Source organism: Etheostoma cragini, chromosome 11, assembly GCF_013103735.1.
Source record: "Etheostoma cragini isolate CJK2018 chromosome 11, CSU_Ecrag_1.0, whole genome shotgun sequence".
Classification (NCBI taxonomy): domain Eukaryota; kingdom Metazoa; phylum Chordata; class Actinopteri; order Perciformes; family Percidae; genus Etheostoma; species Etheostoma cragini.
The window spans coordinates 25,976,860-25,999,046 of NC_048417.1; the positions used below are offsets into that span (position 1 = coordinate 25,976,860).

Here is a 22,187-nt window from a genome sequence, read left to right on the forward strand (position 1 = left end):
GTTCTGAAGGCAAAAGGGGGTCCAACCCGTTACTAGCATGGGGTACCTAATAAAGTGGCCGGTGAGTGTATGTTTCCTCAGGAGGGTGGCTGGAGTCTCCCTTAGAGATCGGGTGAGAAGCTCAGTCATCCGAGAGGAGCTCGGAGTAGAGCCGCTGCTCCTTCGCGTCGAAAGGAGCCAGTTGAGGTGGTTCGGGCATCTGGTAAGGATGCATCCTGGGCGCCTCCCTAAGGAGGTGTTCCAGGCACATACAGCTGGCAGGAGGCCTCGGGGAAGACCCAGGACTAGGTGGAGAGATTCTATCTCTAAGCTGGCCTGGGAACGCCTCGGGATCCCCCAGCTGGTTGACGTGACTCAGGAAAGGGAAGTTTGGGGTCCCCTGCTGGAGCTGCTGCACCCGCGACCCGATACCTGATTAAGCGGATGAAGATGGATGGATGATCCTACGATCTTTTTTCTAGTTCCTATTCTTTTGGTGCACCTTTACAGTGTACATGAACCGATTCAAAAGTCTTCCAGACTCCTGGGGAGGAAGGTTCACCATACATCCTGGGTGAAACAACTTCACCAGAAAAGAAACAAAACACACACAAAACTGCGACTGGATGTAAAATTCAGTCGCACACTCTCAAATATTGGTTGCAATATGCGACCATTTGGTTGCAGTCTGGAGCACTGGTTTAACTTATCACTCAGATAAGAGGATCTCTGTTGGCATCAGGGTCATATCTACAGGAAACCTCAGCTGGGTTTAAGAGTATATGATTTAGTTCCAGGCAAAACCAACTGGTCTTAAACTGTTGCAAAGCTAAAAACAGAGCAGCAGACCCTGGTATCTCTTCTGGATCTCTGTAATAGTATCATCAGCGTCGTATCAGTAATGATGGAGTACATGCTGAGAAAGCCAGGCTCTGTTCATGTAGCTAGAATGGTTATCAATAGATCTATAAAAGCATTACACTTCTATTCTTGCTACATGTCTTACTCTTAATATTAACTACAAGGTTACACTAGAACACACTCACACTGGGGCTGTTACCTGGATGTCACTGACTCCACTGTATTGGTGAGGTTTTATGGACCATAATATTTAGTTCTAAGTAGTAGAAGGGGCTTATTCCATACTGTCAGTGTGGATGCAATCATAAGATCTTAAAAAAGCCTGTATTTTTGCTTTATTGGATTTTTAACTTTTTAAGTTTCAAATTGTCGCAAACTGAGAAGATTTTTTCACGATCCATCCCAGGTGCCTTTCCCCAGCTTCAGGTATGAGCTCTGAGTATCACAGACCCGTCCGTCGCTTCGTGTCCTCTCTCTCTCTGTAAAGATAGAGGTGAGCAGCTCGGCTGGTAAGCGTAGCAACTATAGTTCATTTTAGTGGATTCGCTCTGCTTTGGTTAGTGACCCGTTGCATCCGTGTAGGCCTCCGATAATGAGCAGCGTACAGCCGCCTCTAAACTTAGTCAGAGACCAGAGACCCAAATGGGACTCTGTGTCTGTCAGACGGTCTGAATGAGAATACTACCATCAGCGGAGCAATGACATGCACAGCAGACTATATTACAACTCTCCAAATCTCGGCATCTCTAAATGGAACTGTAAATGATTAATTCAATATTTCATAAAATGAACAAATAGTCTTTATTTTCCCAAAAAAGTAAATCCATTAAGTGGGGTACAGAGGATGAGGGTCAAACATTACTGAGCCTTGGCACAAAGGTTAAAGGATTAGAATTTATGTAAATCAGTGGTTCTCGTTCTTTAGAATGTCAGTGGTCTTAGTTGATCCCTCAACATTAATTTAACTTTGGGTCCCTGGTCCCTACACCAGGGACCCCTGGACCTGTTCACAACAGACCCAAATCTTCTCAGCTGTTGCTGACATATGCTACTGTCTCTTCATATGGCTCATAATGTTTGGCACATTATCTGGGTGAGTTCTTATATTATAATAAGTTAATAATGTAAATAATGTAAATGCTGAATGCCCTAAAACCTGTTGGTAATACAACAATGCAAAGGCTCCTAACCCTACAGTTTTGCACATATCATGCAAGACTTGATTTCTCCATTTTTCTCCAGAAAGTGCCATTTAATGGTTTATTTCTTACAAAAACATTTCCTGGGGGTGCATACCCCCAGACCCCCTAGGGAGAGGCCCATCCCCCCCACATATGACAAATCCCAATTTAAACCCTGAAGGATAATTATGCTGAAAGAGCCAAAGAAATTACCTTGTACTCATTCCAAGATTTGGGAAAAAGTTGGCAGCTCTGCTGTCACTTGAATGGCTTGTTGAGCTAACTAACTATGAGCTAGCTATTAGCAATTAAACAATAATAGACAGCTAAAACGTTTTTGAAATGACTGCTGGCTTATAGCTAAGCTAGCAGTCATTTTAAACAACAAAGACTGTCACTGGAAGGGCGTTTTGAGCTAATGTTAGCAATCAAGTAATAGATGAGACGTTTTGAAAATGATTGCTAGCTGAAATACAACCTAGCACGTAAACAACAAAGGCTGTCACTTGAATGGTGTTTTGAGCTAACGTTAGCAATCAAAAAATCATAGAAAGCTAAGACGTTTTTGAAATGATTTCCAGCTTCTGGTATTGTTTGTAATGAAACAAGTTTATTATTTAATGGATTTCACAAATTTCCGATAGACATGTTAGGCAGTAAACCGTGTAAATCTGAGCATGCGCGACTGAACACTCACATTGGGGAGTGAGAGTCAGAGTTCAGTAGAGCTTCAGCTGCCAGGCCTGTGTGTCCGACTTAAGCCTGCTCCATTCAGGCGTGCAGTCAGATTCCTATGCTAACTAACAGTCTGCAATTACTGGTGGAAATTTGTGCTTCAAGGTTTAATAAATCACAGGTTAAAATGCATACTTTTATTTTGAAAACCACAAATTTAAAACAGCATGTGGCATACCAAAACATCAGCGTTTACTGACCGACTTTGTCCAACAATTGTACGAAAATTAAATAAAACATTAACGTTAACGCTAGCAATTATGTTACCTTGACACAGCCCAGTCGTCCTATCCTTAGCAAAGAAGCCGCCATCATTCCGTACAGCCTGCCTATGATGAGCATAATAAACACACCATTAAACAAGGCAATAAAGACGTCAACATATCTTCAGCATGTAACTTTAGTTGTGTGCATTAGCGTCGTTCAAGAAAACAGAACCACAATTAAAAACCGACGTCAATAAACTCTTCAACATTCTCTCAATGAGATAAAAAGCAGCCTGGGTGCAATTAACGTTAACTGTTATCAAATAAAAGTAATGGCTGTTACCTTTTGATGAAAATGGCTATTTTATGCTTCTTTTCTGGTGGTCAGTGCTCCAGAAGTAGCTAGGTCACAGAAGCAATGTGAACATGGAGCAGTCTTTCACATAGTTCTTTCACCTTGTATGTAGCACATGAATGTGACACGCCCCTTCATGACAAAAGCCCTGCATGTGTTGACCCTAATCTGTTTATTTTTACAGTCTGTGATTATCTTATATGTGGTTACATTTCTGCCATTGCCTATTATGTTATATCTGTGTGGACGCTGTTGCACTTCTGCTCACTTGTATACCTTTCATCTTTTTTTCATCCTAAATGTGATATTTTCAAGTCAATTAGCGTCATGAATGGCAGCTATTGTAATATGCTACTTTCGTTTTATATATTATATGGAGATCTATATATCTATATATGAATTTTCGATAGGAAACCCTTTCTTCGCCAACATGCACATCAGCAGCTCTTTTGTGTACATTCTGTACTTTTCGAGGGGGCGTGTGCAGTTGTCGTAATTTGCACGCGACAAAGTATGAATTGCCCGCCCTGCCCTCCCTCTGATTGGCTAGTTCTCGTTGCCTTCGTTGGATGGTTGGTTGCACAGATATAAGTATATGGTTGGTTGGTTAGGTTTAGTCATGAGGAATGATTGGTTAGGGTTAGGTAATAATTGCAAGACTAGCCAATCAAAGGTATAGTGGGGCGGGTTATGCCTTTGTCATCCAAGGAAGTCGCCTCCGCGTGGACCATCGTCGCAAATACACACAACAGACATGGCTGCTGTCGGTTTCTGTGGAGATTGGTGTATTTTCACCTGCGACAAGAAACTCATAGCAATTCACACCAAACAAGCCAGGTTTGGATGACTTTCCACGTTTTCTTAATAGTTTATTTTATATGATTTTCCTGTGCGCCAGGTTAAAGTTAGCTGTTAGCTAGCTGGCAGTCGTTGGGCGTCCCACTGGGGAAGCATGGGGAAAGTCTAGGTTAATTTCCAAGTTTTATGAAATTGCACACGTGTGTGAAGGTTTGGCGCTTATGTTATCACCATCAGCTAATGCTTGATGCAGTGTTTTCATAAAGTGGTATTATAATTGTAAGTTGCACAGGGTATAAAGAGTAGGGGATTTCCTCTATGTATTTCTAATATTCCCCTGCAAAAATACAGTCTTTAGATTTCAGTATTAATTGATAAAGATATTGTTATTGACAGCTAGTATGAAAGGCTGTATCCTTTTTTTTTTTTACTTACCTAGAGAAATATAAACATTAGGTTTTACAAAGAAGTCAGTTTTTAAATATGAAATGTTGTCTAAACAGAAGGAGATGTGCAAGAACTTAGTCTAAATATAATAGAGTTTAAAATTGGCAAGGTCATGATTCATGGAGTCATGGATAGGAATTAGTGCTATTGATTGATTTGTTGATGGCAGGAAAGTCCAATATTTTAATACCTGATTAGGAATTTAAGTCTATTTCAATTGCAGTCACCTCACGCTCTCTTAAGTTTTTTCTTAATAATCTATAAAATAAAAATAAAATTCTCTGTTTCAACTTATACAAACCAGTAACTAAATCTACTCCAACAGGGAATTGGAATAGGTGATTCATTTTCCTGTCACTGAGAGCGCACATCAAATTAGATAACAATATGAAACTGGCATTGTGCAGGAACTATTCCAAACTGCAAACATTAGCTCTTCTGTATTTTGTTGCAGAGAGCCGTTTGTGTTCGACTGCAGCACTGCTGAGAAGAAGCCGAAGCATGCGAAGGAGGATAACAGGTAAGAACAAGCATGTGACTTACGGTTGTCAAGTAAGTAGTAAAGCCTGCGTGTTTTGCAAAGGAGGCAACCTTAGAGAAGCTATGTCAGGTTACCTTTGATGAATGAAGTCTTATTCTTAACATTCATTTTTGTAGCATTTATTTAAAAACATGCCTCTAATAAGACAAAAAGAAATACATGTGCAAGAAAACTGCATATCAAGGAACGAAGACATGCAAAAGTAAAAGAATTAAATAGGATAAGAAGGACATTCTTAACTGGAAAGCTTATTGGAGTATACTTGTAAATTTGTAATTTAAACAGCTGTTTTAACAGCTGTAGCGTGTCTCCTCTGTCATCAGTGATGGCGGTGGCTCAGAGGAAACAGGAAGTGACAAAGTCCTTGCCTTCACCGTGTCGCCATCTGGAAAACTGGTGGCGCTGACTGATGACAGCAAAAGACTGGTTCTGTTTCGCTGTGAGCCCTCATGGCAGTGTATCAGCATCAGGTACAACTCCAACTCGTGGGTGGGTGTGTGTGTTTGTATGAACATGTAAACAGTGCATTTTCCACTAACCTCACGATCAACGTGAACAACAGCTGTAACCAAGATACTGAATGTACTGTGTTTGTCTCACAGGTGGGTAGTGAGGAGGTGCACCTCCCTAATGTTCAGCCAGGCGGAGGACAAGCTGCTGGCCACTGACAAATCCGGAGATGTGTACTCCTTCTCAGTGGTGGAGCCGCAGAGGGACGGAGAGCTGAAGATGGGCCACCTGTCCATGTTGCTAGCTTTAGTAAGTGTTAAAAGATTCACATTCAAATTATGTTTTTATATATAGTTTCATCACTGATCCACTTATAGTCAGTTAAAAATGTTGTGAAAAAAATGTTATGTTTTATGCGTCCGTAAGCACCCATGGACGAGAAACTAAATCGGCACCTATGATAGAGAAAGACTGGCAGGTCTACATGTGACAATTTATTTACAAGGTGTCTTTCTGCCCTGTCAGTAGCCCCTTTTTTAATAAAAAAAATGCACAGTCCGTTATCTGACTGCTTTCAGTTCAGGCTTCTGCTGTGTTGAAGGTGATACGGAAAAGTAACACTTCTAGTAAGAAGGGACTTTCTGTAAAATTGACTCAGGTGTTTATTCAGACATAATGCCAACATGATTTGGCCGTTATTTGTTCAGAATGACCTGCTGATGGTATCCTCTGTTTAAAAATCTGCTATATGTGAAGTCAAATACAGGAAAAAAAACAGCACGAAGGGTTAGATACTCAGGTATTACTAGGCCAATATGGAGTAAAATCCAAGTTTTTTGTTAATGTAGTAACTGTACCGTATGAGTTCTTTGACTAAACGATTGTCCCCTACTGCTGTCTTTCAGAGCTTGTCGCCGGACGACAAGTATATCATCACAGCCGACCGTGATGAGAAGATTAGAGTAAGCCACCTCAGGTCTCCGTACAACATCCAGTCCTTCTGCCTGGGACATCAACAGTGAGTAACTCAAACTAAAGGGGACAAAATGTCTCTCTCCCTCTCCCTCTCCCTCTCCCTCTCCGTCTCTCTCTCAACTGTTCCTGTTGTTTGTTGTTGTCCTGCTTTCTCTCAGGTTTGTCAGTGCTCTGCTGGTCCCATCAGGTCATCCAAACTGGCTTCTGTCTGGATCAGGGGTATGTGTGCATTTCACATGGTTACTCTAACACACACACACACATGCATGTACTGTAGATGTTACCTTAATAGCTATCGAGCATGTGCAGCTCCCAACAAAGATAGTATTGGAGTAAGATGTCTCACTCTGAAGTAAGGCTGCACCATTATGGCCAATTATGATAATCACGATTATTTTTATCAATATTGAGATCACAATTAATTATCACGATTATTATTTTATTTTAACCAAAACAAATTGTATTGTCACATAGGCTATTTATAACTGCTTTCACATCCATATTGTGCTACATTCTTCTTATGTTGAAGTTGTACAGACACACAATGTTGAGTGAAAGGGGGGCGGGGCGGAGAGTAAGATGAGAGATCCAAACACAGACACAACTTTACGTGAGAAATGGGTCATGTATTTCAACATGAAATCATATCCATATAAACAACATTGCTTCGTTTGTGGCAAGGCAGCGGATGCGAGGACATTAGGTGCACCAGTGCGACCCAGAAGAAAAATATTACTCGTGCCCTAGAGCCCTGTGAGCTAACAGACACTAACTAGCACCCTAGAGCCCTGTTAGCTAACAGACACTAACTAGCACTCTAGAGCCCTGTTAGCTAACAGACACTAACTAGCACTCTAGAGCCCTGTTAGCTAACAGACACTAACTAGCACCCTAGAGCCCTGTGAGCTAACAGACACTAACTAGCACCCTAGAGCCCTGTTAGCTAACTAGCACCCTAGAGCCCTGTTAGCAAACAGACACTAACTAGCACCCTAGAGCCCTCTGAGCTAACAGACACTAACTAGCACCCTAGAACCCTGTTAGCTAACAGACACTAACTAGCACCCTAGAGTCCTGTGAGCTAACAGACCCTAACTAGCACTGGGCAGTGCTGCTGTCTGGAATTTTCCTGACGTTACTCTGTCCTCTGTGACAGTGTCTACATTTAGAAACTAAGATGCGCCGTGCAGAGAACAACTCTTACTGGCACATGATCAGACAGTGGTTTACGGATGCGGTAGATTGGCTTTGCAAAAAAGCATTCTATAAATGCTATGACTCATTGAAAATATTGCTCAATTACGCAAATTTGATCGTGGGAAGTCAAAGTCAATTAAATTTAAATAATTGTGCAGCCCTACTCTGTAGCTAAAACAGAGATCTAAACACACAGGGTTAAAAGAGGAGCTGCAGCAACGTGCAGTACAACAAAAATATGGTGTTTTTTGAAAATTAAACCATGTAAACCTATTCTGGTACAACCTTAACATACAGTGTGCTCAGGGGAAATTAAGGGAGACCAATGTGTAGTTGACTTTTAGTGTAATGTGTTTGTGTCAGGATGGGACCATGAAGCTGTGGGAGTACGAATCCGGTCGTAAGCTGCAGAGCTGGGACCTCAAAGAGCTTGCAGAGACACCGAGCAAACAGAAGGTAACCACGGCAACCACATCATCTTTTACTCTGCAACAATAAGGCTGTAGCATGCCCTGATGACTTGGTGATCCCTTGACGTTCCATCTAGTTCCACAATGAGCTTGACATTTGAGTGAAATGTCTCCACGATTATTGCTTAACATGTGATACACAAATGGATGTTCCCTTCAGGATACGTTCTATACATTTGGTGATCCACTGACACTTTGGTCTAGGACCAAACCTGTATTTTGTGTTTCATGCTCATTAGCAAAGGTAAGCATGCTAGAGTGACAAACTAAGATACGTTAGCATTTAGCTCAAAGCATCACTGTGCCTAATCTGACAGAGCTGCTAACATGGCTATAGACTCTGTATTGTTAGTATGAAACTCTTCTCTGTGTTATCATGGACAGTGTTTCCTTGCTGAACCATTGCGGAGGGATAGTAAAATGGGGCGCACACACACACACACACACACACACACACACACACACACACACACACACACACACACAGGCTCTAAGCTTGTCTGTCTGTATGTATGTCGTATGCACTAACAACAACATTAGCTTCAGCTGGACTTTTAATAGAGAAGATGAGTTCACATATGGAAGGTATTGTGCTTTTTATAACTTAAGCATGACTTATTTAGCATAGAATCTATAGACTCCAAGGTTTTAATTCAGACATGGAAGCAATTTATTTCTGACCGTGACCTTCAACATTGTCTTTTTCCAGTTTTTTAATAATAATCATGTAATATCTTGTTCTTTGTAGCCCTTATCAGTCCAATTTCAACAAAAATGGGTTCAAAATAGTTCTGTCAAACAATTAAAATATTTATTTGCATTAATGTCATAGGTAACTCACAATTAATCACACATTTTTATCTCTTCTAAATTTCCCTTAATTCCTTTGTGTCCCATTATTTTTCTCATTTTAATGCTCTTATCAACATGGAAAAGTGGATTGGCTTGCTTTGCGCAAATGTTTACATTGGCATATAGCCTACTATAGTGTTCAAGACCCCGCCTGTTTTTATTCAGAGGATCAGAAATTTAGAACATAGCTGCAAGCAGCGATTCATGAGTTCAAACCTTTTTCACAACCGCAACTTCCAAGTAATTTCACGCATGTGGTCCAACGTCGTTCTTAAACATATCCTGCAAGCTTTGTAACGAATGCGCAAACAGTGCACTTTGTTGAAAATGTTAAAAATGTATTTTCAATCCAGTGTGATATGTAGCTCAGTCCAGCTCACGACAATTTGAGAAAAGAAGATGACTAACACAAAAACAATTGCCAATAAAGCCGCAAGCTGCGATTCCAAGCTCAAACCTTGATTTGCATGTTTCCACTTTGTTATTGTGCATATAAAGTGCCCCCTAGTGGTCAATTAGAATGAGACTTGCTGTGTATGTGTGAGGTCATTGTAGAGACATTTCCTGGAAGTTTTGTGTTAATTGGCTATAGGACAGCGTCTTTCAAAACATGATCTGCTTGATAGAGAAAAAAATGAATGCTTCATTGTATCCGGCACTTCTGGAAATGCACATTTCAAACCAAACTGACGCCCATGAGCCTGTGTATGTTGCGCTCTGAGCAAACCTTGTACAATGACGAGATGCTCGGCCCCCTGTTCAGTCCAATTTCATTATATTCTTATAATTATCTAGCGTCGACATGACTGCTCCGAGTCTTCTTGAATGCCCGCATAAACACATCTAGACACACCCACAATGATAGCCAACCAGTTGTTGGTAAGTAGACAGAACGTTGTAGTATCATTGCAGTATTGAATACTTAAAGCCCAGGCGGAAGTTTGTAATTTTCTAAAATTCTGATCCTCTGAAGAAAAAGAACAACTAATTTTTTAATCTGCCAAAAAGTGAAAAATGTAATATTTGAACCCATTTTCCTGTTTTTTCAAATGTCCTTTTGTACTTAGAAAATTTAACTGATAAGCGTTACACGGAGCTACGTATCTTGGCCAAAATTGTATTTGTGATCTAATAAAGATGCGATCTGCTGCCAGCTTCCTTAGCCTCAACTCATGGTTCCCCCTGAAATCCTTGAAAGTTTGTGAATTTTAGGGGAAAATACATTTTTTGTTAATAGATGTGAAATAATAAGAATTTCTCTTTTCTTTTGATATTTTGTAGATATTTAAGGAGAACTCTGGCCAATTTTGATCGCTATAAATATGCGTGTGCTTTTGATTGACAAATACGCGACCCAAATCGGTACAGGCAACACTGAGTAGCTACAACTTTGTGTACAAGCTAACGGGGCAAGTTTTTGAGTGTCTTTGTGCTTCTTAACAGACACACAATGCAAGTAATATGTCTGGACAACATGAAAAAACTAGCTTTTTGTCTTTAAAAGGATCATTCCTACTGTTTTTTGAGTGCTGTGTTCAGTAGGTGTTTCAGAGGTTTTATGCTGAGGGGAACTGCAGAAAAGATGGCAACGGAGTTTCCCCTTGGGCATCAATAAAGTATTTCTGATTCTGATGTGTGTTGTAATTTAAATTTCCTCTGAATAAATAAAGTTTCATTCAGTGAAATCAGAGTTGGTGCTTTTACTTAGTAATTACAGCACAAGAACAGGTCCCCTAGTTTGTAAAAAGCTCAATGAGAAACCTGTAATAAGTCTGTCTGTCTTTGTTTCATTTCCCAGAATCCAACTGTGTGCCGTATCGCCAGCTCTCCTGACGCTCGCCATGTAGCCGTGCAGTGTGAGAGGTGAGTGTGTGAATCAGTCATGTGACTCGGCGGGTAGAGGGAACAGACAGGACACAAGTCTCAGCTGCTTTGTTGTTACCTGTTGACATGATTAGCTTTGTATGAAGTGCAGAGGAGAGTTAAATTAGATGGAACAGCATGAAACCATGTTGTGATCCAAGTGCACGGGACGCGAACAAATCATACTTCATAAAAAGATTCCTCCAAAGCCAATCAACTTTGTATAAGCCAGTATTATTTTTAGTTTTATATGGATCCCTTAAATTGGTTTTCTTTAAGAATGACGACTGAGGTATGTAGGAATGCAACTAAAGATTAAAAAAAAAAAAAAAACTGCTGTGCCCTCTTTCGTGAAGTGTACTTTTATGTACTTGGCGATTCTTTAAATTCTTCTGTGGTGTGACAGGCAATGCACACCCATTTATTACGGAAAAAACAATACTGTTTTCTCAAGGCCAATACCATTTTTTTAGCAGTTTGTGAAACCAAAATTTGGAATTTAAAATGTTTTTGGGAATGTTTGAACTCCAACACAAAACTTCATTTAGATGCTTTAGTCTTTTGGAAATTAGAAACGTTTCACATAATACACAGTAAAAGATAGTCAGAAAGGGTTGTCAGACTCAGAGGTGAGTGAAACCAAAGCAAAGCGACAGGTGAAGAGCTGTAGCGGAGCCAAAGTAGCACACGTTTTTTATTCATTATCTTAATTGATTGTCTAAGTAAAACGCTGGTAAGGATCATTTGCACACTGCCAAAAAAACGGTCCCTCATATTTATTGCTGCTTCACCAGGACCTTGACATGCCAGGGATGCCTTGGCTTGTTAAAGCTATTTCGCTTCTGATCTTTCAGTGTATTTTTGGACCTATGGAGGCACAAGGTCACTGTGGAGCTGTATAGTAAATGCTCTACATGCAGGTGACCCTTAAAGTAGGTCAATGGGAAACAGGTGAAGTGAAACCATCACTTTTTAATGTTACACATTCAGAATTGGTCTCTTAAATGTAACAGATCAGGCCAGGGATCAGCTGATTGATTCAACACTTTGGTGTTCCCTGTGTGTCCTCAGAGTGTCCACAGTTCAGTTCTTTACTCTGGACCAGGAGGGTGAAGACAAGCTCGTGCCACACAGCAGCCTCTCCCTCCCCCACTGTCCCCTCGACATGACCTTTGACCCCGAAGGCCGGCTCTGGGTGCTGATGGACTCCAGCGATGCACCGCTCCAAATTTACACGCACAAACAAGACTTCTGGGAGGTACAGTGTGAGACATTTAGATACGGATTTGTAGCTTTTAATTTTTCACACACAAACACATACACCTGAGAAGATTTGTTGAAAAGATATTAAAGTGATTAGAATCTACATATTAGCTGTATTTGCACTTTTATGCCCAGTCAGTCAGATTTATGACATACCGTATCATAAGACTACTGGGCAGCCAAGAAGAATCTGCAATATAACCATAATGCAGCTCTGATTGGTTGGCTCAGGACCTTTGACCTCACACAACCCCCCCACCTGTTTGGCACATCTGGGCAATAAAGGGTGTTGTTGCAGAGCTTGACAGGTGTCAGCACTCAAACCATTTCAAAGGACAATAGCATGAAGCATTCAGAACCCTGTAAATCTTCACTCGCTGGCTGGGCTACGGCACTTTTGCTGTTCTCTAAATAAGAGATACACTAGAACCATGCAGACACCAGTGCGCATGTACAAACCCTGAGGAAATTAGGTGAAACGTGGTTTACAGCGGGACACCATCCATTTGTGGTTGCCACTATCTGTTACGTTTTTATGTAACTGCCCGCTCTCCTGCTCCATCTAGTGTGATGCTGAGAGCCCGGAACTGAACAGAGTGACTGAAGCCTTCAGGCCACACTGGGAGACACTTGAGGGTGAGTGTACACACACACACACACACACTCACACACACACACACACACACACACACATACACACAGACGAACCATTGTCACGTACAATTGCAGTACAATGAAATGAAATTCAATCTCTGCATTTAAAGGAGAACTCCATCCGATTTTTACCTGAATCTTGATCGCTAGTTATCCACGAGTACTGTTGATAGAGGAAAAACACAACCAAATTCGATGCTAGCAAACTGGAGCTGCTGCAGCTAATGGCCAGGGCTCCCAGTTAGCTAAACTGGCAGTTGTGGGGGCCTATTTTAAAGACTGCCTTTGTGCCTCATAGCAGACACAAAATGCAATTAAAATTGAAAAACATGAACAGGGCCCTTATGTCACAACAAGATGTGTTTTCAACTTAGACATTAGAGACCGTTTAAATTCAAAGTTTGTACTGTCACTTACCTTGGCTCCATTCTGTCGTTAGCTGGCTGTGTCTGCAAGCTGCGTCCGGGATGAGGGGGTTCAGCCGGGTTTCGATGCTAATCCTCACGCAGCAGTTCCCTGTGTAGTTTGTCGTTGCTATGCTAACTTCCAGCTCATCCATTTTGTGTGCAGTGGAGGTCTGTGTGCTAGTGTGCTTAGCCGGGCTAGCAGGCCCAAACAGCATCCTCGCTTCTGCTTTTCACTCCCGCCGCCTTTATCGCCTCCCGCTGCCGACAACAATCCACAGAGTGCTCGGTGATCTGGCTGTGTCCTCCAGAGGACAGGTCATGCCTTTGTGATGACAAATTGTAGTTTATTTCCCCTAAAAATAGGTAATTGAGCACTATAGTGGTTCTGACCATATCAGTGACTATGTAAATACATAATCCTGTGGCTGTTACAGTAATAGCGCTACGTAATAAATCAAGTGAGAAGTAGGGACATTTCTCCATCACTTCTATATAAACACTTCTTTTTGCAACCAGTGGAGTTGCTCCCTGCTGGAAATTGATAGGAATTTCTGCGTTGGCTTCACTTATAAGGCCCGTAAGCTTTGTCCGTTATATTTTAGTGTTTGGGTGCACAGTATGATAATACAGTGTGTCTTGCTTCCACCTTTCAAGTTGATTCGGATGAGGACAACCTATGAGCAGGACGAATCAAAGAGATATCATTATGTCCCTCCATCTGCTATTTCTCATATGCCTGCAAGTCTCCTCTCATAGACAGTTAAGAGTGTAGCTGTGGTTCCCGTCACCAACCTTTCCCTCCTGCTGTCTTCCTACACTACAGCCTCCGCAAGGACTGACAACCGCTTCGAGCATCTGTACAAGGTGAGCTTTGACAACGTGACGACGTACCTGCAGAAGAAGCAGCAGAGAGTGGAGGAGCAGCAGCTGAAAAGAGGAAGGGCACAGAAAGCAAACGGCAACAAGAAGGCCAAGAAGGAGATATCAGGAGCTGTCACTCGCTCATCTACTTGAATGGACACTTTGAGAAGAGAGCTATTATTTCTTTTATGTTCGATTCTTTTGGATAATCTGAGGTGAATGTGTTTATTTGATGAAGCCTGTGAAGAAAGTGGTGTGCTTTACTGCATGACCGGTTTGGATTTTTATGTTTGGATCAAATTTCTGGCAGATTTTCCAAAATAAAAGTTACACACTTAACTGCGCCTTCTGCTTCCAGCGGCATCGCTGACTGAAACATTCCTCTCACAATTTGCCCACTGCTATTTACTTTGTACTTGTTACCGTCTGTGCAATGCACCACATTTTTTTACCTATTTCTGTCTTGCATTGCCAAAAGGTCTGCCTAGTCCACACAGCATTTTTTTCACATAAGATATTTTGACTTTCAGGAAGCACAGGTGGAGCTAACGACATTACCAATGGTTTAATCGCAATATCATTAAAATGCACAGTGAAAGTGCTCGGAAACTGGATCAACTAAATAGAATACACACATTATTAATAATAGTTACACCTGTGGTTGAACCGAGCCAGATACAAAATCCTACTCCAACTACATCTGTTCACAAACATTTCCAACTCAAGGTCTGTTCTGGAGCTTTCAATCATACAGTATAACACGATTTTTGGCAGCAGTAGGAGTTTGTTTCTTGTCCATGTTCATAATCTGGATGAGAAGCGCTGGATTAAACATTTACACTAGCCTTTAGATCAGGCTTTTCTTACTAAAGTATCTACATTCCCAAGGATTTCTTAGCAAACACAATATGTGGACACCTGAAGTTTACACTTAAACACTCATATGTAGGTACTAGTATCTACTCGTAAAGTATGAGCAAAGAGTTTCCTTTTTCACATCCAGCAGACACGGGGCATAATTAGCATTCATTTGGAGTTGTTTGTGCCCATCTGATGAATGTGAGTCCAGTATTCTCTCTCTAAAGTTGAATATAATCTAATCTTTGGTCTCCACCAGCTCCCGAGGGCAATATCTGTCTCTTTAGTTGAAAGAACTCTCCACGATGTTCACCAACGGGTCTCTCACTGTGTCTGTCTGCAGCAGGCGGAGCACAGTTGGCTGTACAGAGATTTTTATATCCCATTATAAATGTGGTTTGGATTACTTTGTGAAGTCAAGGCATTTAAAGTAATAATGGGATTAGTAACTAATTGAACTACACATTTTACCTCAGTAATACAATTACATTAATTTAGTAATTTAATAACATAATTTCATTGCATGTAGCTAGTCACTCATCAACCCTGAATACATTTTGTTTCAAATATAGATAATCATCTATATTTTGAATTGCAATTCTGCTTCCTTTAAATCAGATTCAAATTGTAATTCTAGATGTTTTTGACACCAATTCAAATTCATGAACAGAATTGGAATTTAGGGGTCGTTCTTAATTCAATTCTGAATTGTGCACAAGCCTGATCCATGGCACACTACACATATTCCTTTAGAACCTCTGTTAAAGGGGAATTCCGGTCAATTTTAACACGTAGCTCTGTTGTTTTTGAATGTGTAGTACTGTCAGTAGCGAGACAAATCAAACTAATCGGTGCTGCCTACAGCGTGTTATCCTCCTGCTAGAGTTACCACCCGCTAGGCTTAAACAGGGCACGTTTCAAACGTGTTTTTAGCCTCTAAACAGGCTCAAAATGTGATTACAAGTGCCTCCCCATGTGCAGTGAACACAGTGAATCTGACTGCTGTAGATTTGAGAGAAATGCATGAAAGTTGTGTTCAATTCAGCTGTGTTTAGTTCCTGTGTTGAGAGGCAGTCAATTTAGTGATTCAATAAGGTAGGGTCTCCAAACATAGCTCAATTATAACTTGTCTCCTGCTAGTTGTACTACAGTACTTACTTATGAAAATATGTTTCTGTCTTTTTGTTGGTGTTCTAGTTTCTAGACGGTCCCTAAGCACTCCTTACAATATCAATATAGGAACTACACACAGCTGAATTACCGCAGCTTTCATGCATTTCTTTCACATCTAAAGCAATGAGATTGACCGTGTTCCCTCGGAAGGAATCACTTCACATGGGAAGGCACTTTAGTAACATGTTGAGAGGCTAAAAACACACTGTTGAAGCCTGGGGGATAACTCGGTGTAGGCAGCACCGATTGGTTTCATTTGTCTCTCTACTGACAAAACGCCACATTTACAACCAGAGCTACATGTCGGAATCACCCAGAATTCTCCTTTAACATAAAAGTATGAGTGCAGCTATAAAGCCCTTAAACTCCAGTTAATATTGTGCTTGTTCCAGAACAAATATGTAATAAATCAACACAAACTAAGAATCAGGAAGAGATTTATGGCCAGGTAAGTAGCACTTACTAGGAATTTAATTTGATCGATGGTGCATACATAAAAACAATAATATAGAAAAACTGAGTGTATAAGGCTCTAGGGCCGTTGCCATCTTGATTTGGTAATTAAGCCTTGTGATTCCATTCATAACATGATACAAGTTATATGTTCATGCAGTGTATATATTATCATGGAGTACAGAATAGGTTTGGATACCTGAACCTATTTTCAAGAGGCTGCGTTGCAGATAAGAAATTAGTATTAGAAAGTATTTTGTTCAAAAATGAATAACAAGTATATATTATTAAATAACATTATTAGTTCACACAGGATTTTTTAATTAAAGTAATCCTTTTATTTTTTGTAGGAAAGAACACAGGTTACTAAAAATCTGTACAATCTGTAAAAAACAACACATTTCAAATAAAAAACAATGCAGATATGTATCTAATTTGTGCTGTACAAATGTTGACATGTCCTGAAAGGCGATTATCCCTTTGGTCCTTGATTCCATCAGTAGTTTGTAACACTGTCTCAGAGTTGCTTCTCATATCGACTCCATCACATTTCTGTGACAGACTGGAAATCCACCTTATTTTTCCCAGATCACACATCCTGCTGCTCCTCTGTGAGGACGTGTCGTGACAACTCAGGTTAACTTTACATCACACTGCTCCACTCTCGTGCTCTACGCTCACTGGTGCTGAAACAGACGTTAGACTTATAAGACACCCGGCCATACACTTACATAAACAGTTCAGCAAGTTCTGTTCTTTCCTACCTTCATAAAACGTCTTACTTCTTCTTCCCTCCCATGGTCAAGCTCTCACTTTTGTTTTTCTGCACCTGGAGGGAACATTACTAGTTATTGGTCACAAGCTGCACCAAGGACAGAGTAAATGCATCCACACACTCCTAGAAATCCTCCAACCTCATTCATGGCGTCATCAATCTGTTTGAGTTCTTCGTATCGGTCTCTTGACTCTCTGAGTGGCTGCACCATCGCCTCCTCAATCTGTGGGAACAGCTACACACACACACGCACACACACACACACACACACACACGCACGCACACACACACACTCTAAGTGTGAGTATCATCACAGCAAACACCTCATTACTTTGTGTTTATATAACTGTCTCTAACAGCGGCGTGTTTGTTTAAAGCTATGGGGCGTAGTTTCTGTCTCCCCCATGAGGAATTCTAAGTAATGACAACCACACTGTCGGAGCGTCCACATGACGCAAGCCTTCAGTGATTGCACACCACCCCCACCCTTCCTTCCTCCACACAGTTGCTAACGTGGAGGATTAAAAGAAAAACATGATGGACTCTTCAGAAGATGTAATTATCTTGGGATTGTTATGTCCTCTTCGTCTCCAAAGCTGAGCGCTGCTGTTGTCCTTACTCAGTGGGGATGTAAAACGCATCACTGGAGCGTCTGCGTGCAAAACTCACTGCACCACGCCATTTTGTAAACAAGCCATACTGGGAAATACAGAGGGAGTTTTGTATAGCTTTATATCGACTCATTTGGCAATGGCTTAAATCTAACTGATATTCATTCATGTAAAATAGTCACGCGCAATAGATTCTAAGTAACATAGCAAAGTTGTGTCTGCCTTCCTTCTAAGAAGACTCGTTGCATGTGATTGTTTCCTGTCTAAAATCATCAACGGTAATTGATATTTAGGACATGTACAGTGTGTATCTTTATCATTTTGCAGCATCACATGGAGCTCTGGAATCAAACAAATGTAAAACGCACTTTTACACTTTTTTTGAAGGCAGTTTTTACATCTCAGAACTCAGAGACTCTAGACTATACTTAATTTCCAGAAATAATTGATTACCTTCATCACCGTCTCAAACATGGGGATAAGGACAAACTTGATGAAGCCAATCTGAGCCGTCGGCTTGGTGACCTTTTCTCTGTCCATGAACGGAGCCACAGGAAGCCCTTCAGCCTTCTCCCGGTCGCTCTGAGCAGCACACACACACACACACACACACACACACACACAATGACCATTTTAAACAACAAAAGGCTTTTGCTGACTCACTTTGCCCATTCATGACACTACACAGCTTTACACCTGCAGCAGATAACAGCTGATAGCTAGTCTCAACACATGATCGAGTCTGACATAACCATAGAAAAATAGAAAATAATGACTCTGCCTAAAAGAACTAAAAACTAGGGCTGCACTATATATATTTAGTTTTTTAATTGTCATCCCAGTATCAACTGGCACAAAAATCACATTGCAAAAGGCTTACATACATATATTGGAGACTTTTAGCTGAAAGACAATATAATATCTAGTGTGTAGAAATTCAATCCAATGGTTAATTTGTTCAATAAAAGATTGATGGTTTTTATTGGTGTTAAATTCAGCAAGCAGACAGAGTACACTCTAATAAAAGTTTAATTATCGCATGTAATATCATGTAATATTATCGCTGATATTTATCAACGTTATTGCATATTTTCCTCATATTGTGGAGACCTGCAGTAAACACAAAAATGATTTTGTTCTGTAGGGAGTTTGGCATATGGCTCAGTATTTTCTCCACATTGAGAGCCCCACCTGCATGAAGTACTCCTCAAGCAGGCAGTCCACCCAGGGCTCAGCCACCTCCATGGGCCGCACCTCGTTGGAGATGTCGCAGCACTTGATGAGCACCATCTTCAGCTGCACAGAGCAGGAAAATGTCAATGATATGAACATATTCATCTTGGAGTCACAATATCATAAAGGAAAAGAAGCAATATTTATATGATATGATAAGTAGCCTAATGTCTTATTTGTTATGTGTCTTTGCATGTTTAACTTCAACCATTTTTTCCCCAACCCGGACCCTATTTTCCTATGTTTTTATGTCTTAGTTACTAATTGGAACAACAATCTTTGACCAGTATTAAGCAAGATCGCTGCAGTCAGCAGCGGTGATACAAGCTACAAAGTAAGTTAATAGGGCAATTTTCCCGCTTGTATTTGCCTTCACAAAAGTGCTCAGATTAATATTCTGAGTGTCTGACAACATTACGGAAAGGATTTCTTCAGAGATAGACCTTTAAAACGTCTTTGACACCTTTCTGTTGAACCAGAAACTGCTCTGAAGTCACTAGTGCTAACCCCACCAAACTCCATTTGCAAAAGCAATACTTTTAGCTTTTATAGAGCAGACATATTTTACATGTTAATCAGTAGTGATGTTTGAAAAGGGGAAAGACAACCCAAAACGGCTTTTCATAGTTTTAAGTTGTTTTTTTCAACATTGAATGTTACGATACTAAAATTATTGTTTTTTTACATGGAGTCTGGTGGGTTTAATGAACGCAATTTTGTGGATGTTTTTATATTTAAAATGATCTTACTGTTTAACAAAAAGGTCGACCTCCTTAGAAATCCTTTCCTAATGTTGTCAGACACTTAGAAATTAATCTGAGCCTGTCAGTGGCAAAACAAGCACTTTTGTGAAGGTAAATATAAGTTGGACAATTGTCCTATTACAATGTAGCTTGTTTTGCTGCTGCTGACTGCATCAATCTCATTTAATACTGGACCAATTTCAAAACCCTTTATCATGCCTATTGTAGACAGCATGACTCATAAATGAATGATTTTTTAGTAATGACTTCTAATGTAAGCTTGATCTGCATCAACTTACTGCTCTGTGATATTACAACTTGACCTGTCATGTTTAACATTGTGTTAAAATGAAAAATTTCCTAGTAAAGTCAACTCATGACGTGTGATTCAGATGGAGGGCAGGAAGTGAAAAACAGCCTTGAATTGGAGTAATTATGTTAGTAATGCTGACTGGAAGTTTGGTTTCAAAAGTTTTAAAGTTTCCTTCTAAAAATAATGTAGTGTCACTTAATAAATATAAATCCAGGGTAGAATTTAAAATCCTTCTGCTCAACTACAAAGCTCTTCATGGTCAGCCACCATCTTGGCTTAAAGAGCTCATAGTACCTTACTACCCCACCAGAGCACTGCGCTCCCATAATGCACGGTTACTTGTGGTTCCCAGAGTCTCTAAAAGTAGAATGGGAGCCAGACCGTTCAGCTATCAGGATCCTCTCTTGTGGGACCAGGTTCCAGTTTGGGTTCAGGAAGCAGGCACCGTCTTCACATTTGAGAGAAGGCTTAAGACTTTCCTCTTTGATAAAGCTTATAGTTAGGGCTGGCTCAGGAGAGTCCTGAACCATCCCTTAGTTACGCCGCTACAGGCCTAGACGGCTGGGGGACTTCCCATGATGCACTGAGCACCGCTCTCTTCCTCCTTCTCCCCATCTGTATGCAACTTCATCCCATTAATGCATGTTACTAACTCGACTTCTTCCCTTTCCCGGAGTCCTGTGCTCTCTTGCCGCTCTCCTCTCTCCTCCTATCGCTTCCTGCAGGTGTTTCTGGTTCTGGATCTGTGGAGTCTAGATCTGTGGTTGGAGTCACCTGCTTTCTGTGAATTACCCCCTGAAACGTGCTTCCATTTATTTTTATTTGATTTTAATTACATTAAGTACTTCTATTAGGTAAATTAAGGTACCAAGATAAGTTAAGTAGTCAACTTAAAAAATGTCACAGCCATGCACACCACACACACACATAAACACATACATACATACTTACATACATACATACATACATGCATTCATTGTGTCCGCACTTGGGCTTCAACTTTAGTTTCACATGTAACACTGGTTCTGACAAAGAAAAACTCAAGGTTTGCTGAAGCGAGCAAGTTAGGTCTTACAGAGTAACTGACCCCGAGTTTAAGTAACCTCCTTCTGCAACTGAAAACCCAGTTTCCCTCTTTGCAGTTAACAAACTCAGTTTTTTCTAAAGCCGGCCTCTGGAATACAGGCCCTGTGTGAGAGGCTTTCTAAGACTTGTTTATAAATCAAAGTGTTCTTACACAGGTGGCATGCTCCTCATCGGCGTAGTCAAAGCTGTCGACTTTCTGCTTGAAGGAGTCCAGGATCTCACCGTGTCGTGCCATGTCTGTAGCCAGGATGAGTGTGATGGTTCCCTAAAAAAACAGCAAAAGGGAATCTCATCAATGCACACAGACACACATGTTTTCCATGTTTTCCACTGTCACCAGCGTGGACAGTGCTATAAATTGCAGTTCCTCTGATTTTCTTTTGATGTAGTTCTACTTCTGTAGGTGGCACTCAGAAATAAAATGAATCAATTTTATTACTATGGTGGCAATCTTTACTTGTCCTCTGTGTTTCTTTATTACGGCACAATTCCACAACACACTGTGTCCTTAGACCCTTATTACACTTGATATAACATAAATTCATCTTTATTTATAGTATAAATTCTAACCAGTTATCTCAAGACACTTTACAGATAGAGTAGGTCTAGACCACACTATAATTTACAAGGACCCAACAGTTCTAGTAGTTCACTCCAGAGCAAGTGAGGAAAAACTCCTTTTTGGGAAGAAACCTGGGACAGACCCTGGCTCTTGGTAGGCGGGGCCTGTTGGGGTTGAAATGAATAGTGGCAATAATAGTCACAGTAAAAGATAATGCAACAGTGAATAGAAATAGTAGTTTGTAGCAGTTCATGGGATTGCAGGGCACTGCATTTACTGCATTAA

At 40.7% G+C, this 22,187-nt stretch overlaps 3 protein-coding genes across 10 annotated transcripts in view; 1 reads left to right on the forward strand and 2 right to left on the reverse strand.

The window, feature by feature from the left end:
* LOC117952678 (fibrous sheath CABYR-binding protein-like) overlaps nucleotides 1–3,572 on the reverse strand; it is a 24,246-nt gene extending 20,674 nt beyond the window's left edge. For all 3 annotated transcript variants that reach the window (XM_034885170.1, XM_034885169.1, XM_034885171.1), the window contains exons 1-2: nucleotides 3,306–3,572; nucleotides 3,024–3,085 (exon numbers count right to left, since the gene is read on the reverse strand). In XM_034885170.1, the coding sequence (XP_034741061.1) occupies nucleotides 3,024–3,071 (48 nt within the window). In that variant the 5' untranslated portion in view covers nucleotides 3,072–3,085; nucleotides 3,306–3,572. The remainder of the gene's footprint in view (nucleotides 1–3,023; nucleotides 3,086–3,305) is intronic.
* A 351-nt stretch (nucleotides 3,573–3,923) lies between these two features.
* On the forward strand, nucleotides 3,924–14,427 carry wdr4 (WD repeat domain 4). 4 transcript variants are annotated; one of them, XM_034885190.1, is made up of 11 exons: nucleotides 3,924–4,154; nucleotides 5,017–5,082; nucleotides 5,427–5,573; nucleotides 5,706–5,862; nucleotides 6,459–6,571; nucleotides 6,687–6,747; nucleotides 8,089–8,181; nucleotides 10,846–10,910; nucleotides 11,982–12,168; nucleotides 12,740–12,809; nucleotides 14,058–14,427. In XM_034885190.1, exons 1-11 carry the CDS (start codon nucleotides 4,072–4,074, stop codon nucleotides 14,246–14,248), a joined length of 1,233 nt encoding a protein of 410 aa, XP_034741081.1. In that variant the 5' UTR covers nucleotides 3,924–4,071; the 3' UTR covers nucleotides 14,249–14,427. The 4 variants fall into 4 exon arrangements, with proteins under 4 accessions (XP_034741081.1, XP_034741080.1, XP_034741083.1 ...); XM_034885189.1 differs by having other exon boundaries at nucleotides 5,017–5,079; nucleotides 5,421–5,573; XM_034885192.1 differs by having other exon boundaries at nucleotides 4,009–4,156; nucleotides 5,022–5,082.
* Nucleotides 14,428–16,909: 2,482 nt separating this feature from the next.
* Nucleotides 16,910–22,187, reverse strand: part of pde9a (phosphodiesterase 9A) — a 48,643-nt gene continuing 43,365 nt past the window's right edge. Inside the window, exons 14-19 of one of the 3 annotated variants that reach the window (XR_004658473.1) lie at nucleotides 21,492–21,605; nucleotides 19,157–19,261; nucleotides 18,419–18,547; nucleotides 17,494–17,589; nucleotides 17,344–17,423; nucleotides 16,910–17,265 (exon numbers count right to left, since the gene is read on the reverse strand). Coding sequence is in view for 2 of the 3 variants with exons in the window: in XM_034885175.1 (XP_034741066.1) it covers nucleotides 17,358–17,408; nucleotides 17,494–17,589; nucleotides 18,419–18,547; nucleotides 19,157–19,261; nucleotides 21,492–21,605 (495 nt within the window). In the remaining variant the exon portion in view is untranslated. The remainder of the gene's footprint in view (nucleotides 17,266–17,343; nucleotides 17,424–17,493; nucleotides 17,590–18,418; nucleotides 18,548–19,156; nucleotides 19,262–21,491; nucleotides 21,606–22,187) is intronic. The other 2 variants (XM_034885175.1, XM_034885174.1) reach the window with 2 other exon arrangements.

Bases quoted from the DNA above. Each gene is read 5' to 3' on its own strand.
- wdr4 (XM_034885189.1), top strand. From the start codon at position 4,072: ATGGCTGCTGTCGGTTTCTGTGGAGATTGGTGTATTTTCACCTGCGAC. The intron at 5,863-6,458 runs GTAAGTGTTAAA...GCTGTCTTTCAG, and splicing joins TGTCCATGTTGCTAGCTTTA to AGCTTGTCGCCGGACGACAA. The intron at 10,911-11,981 runs GTGAGTGTGTGA...GTGTGTCCTCAG, and splicing joins GTAGCCGTGCAGTGTGAGAG to AGTGTCCACAGTTCAGTTCT.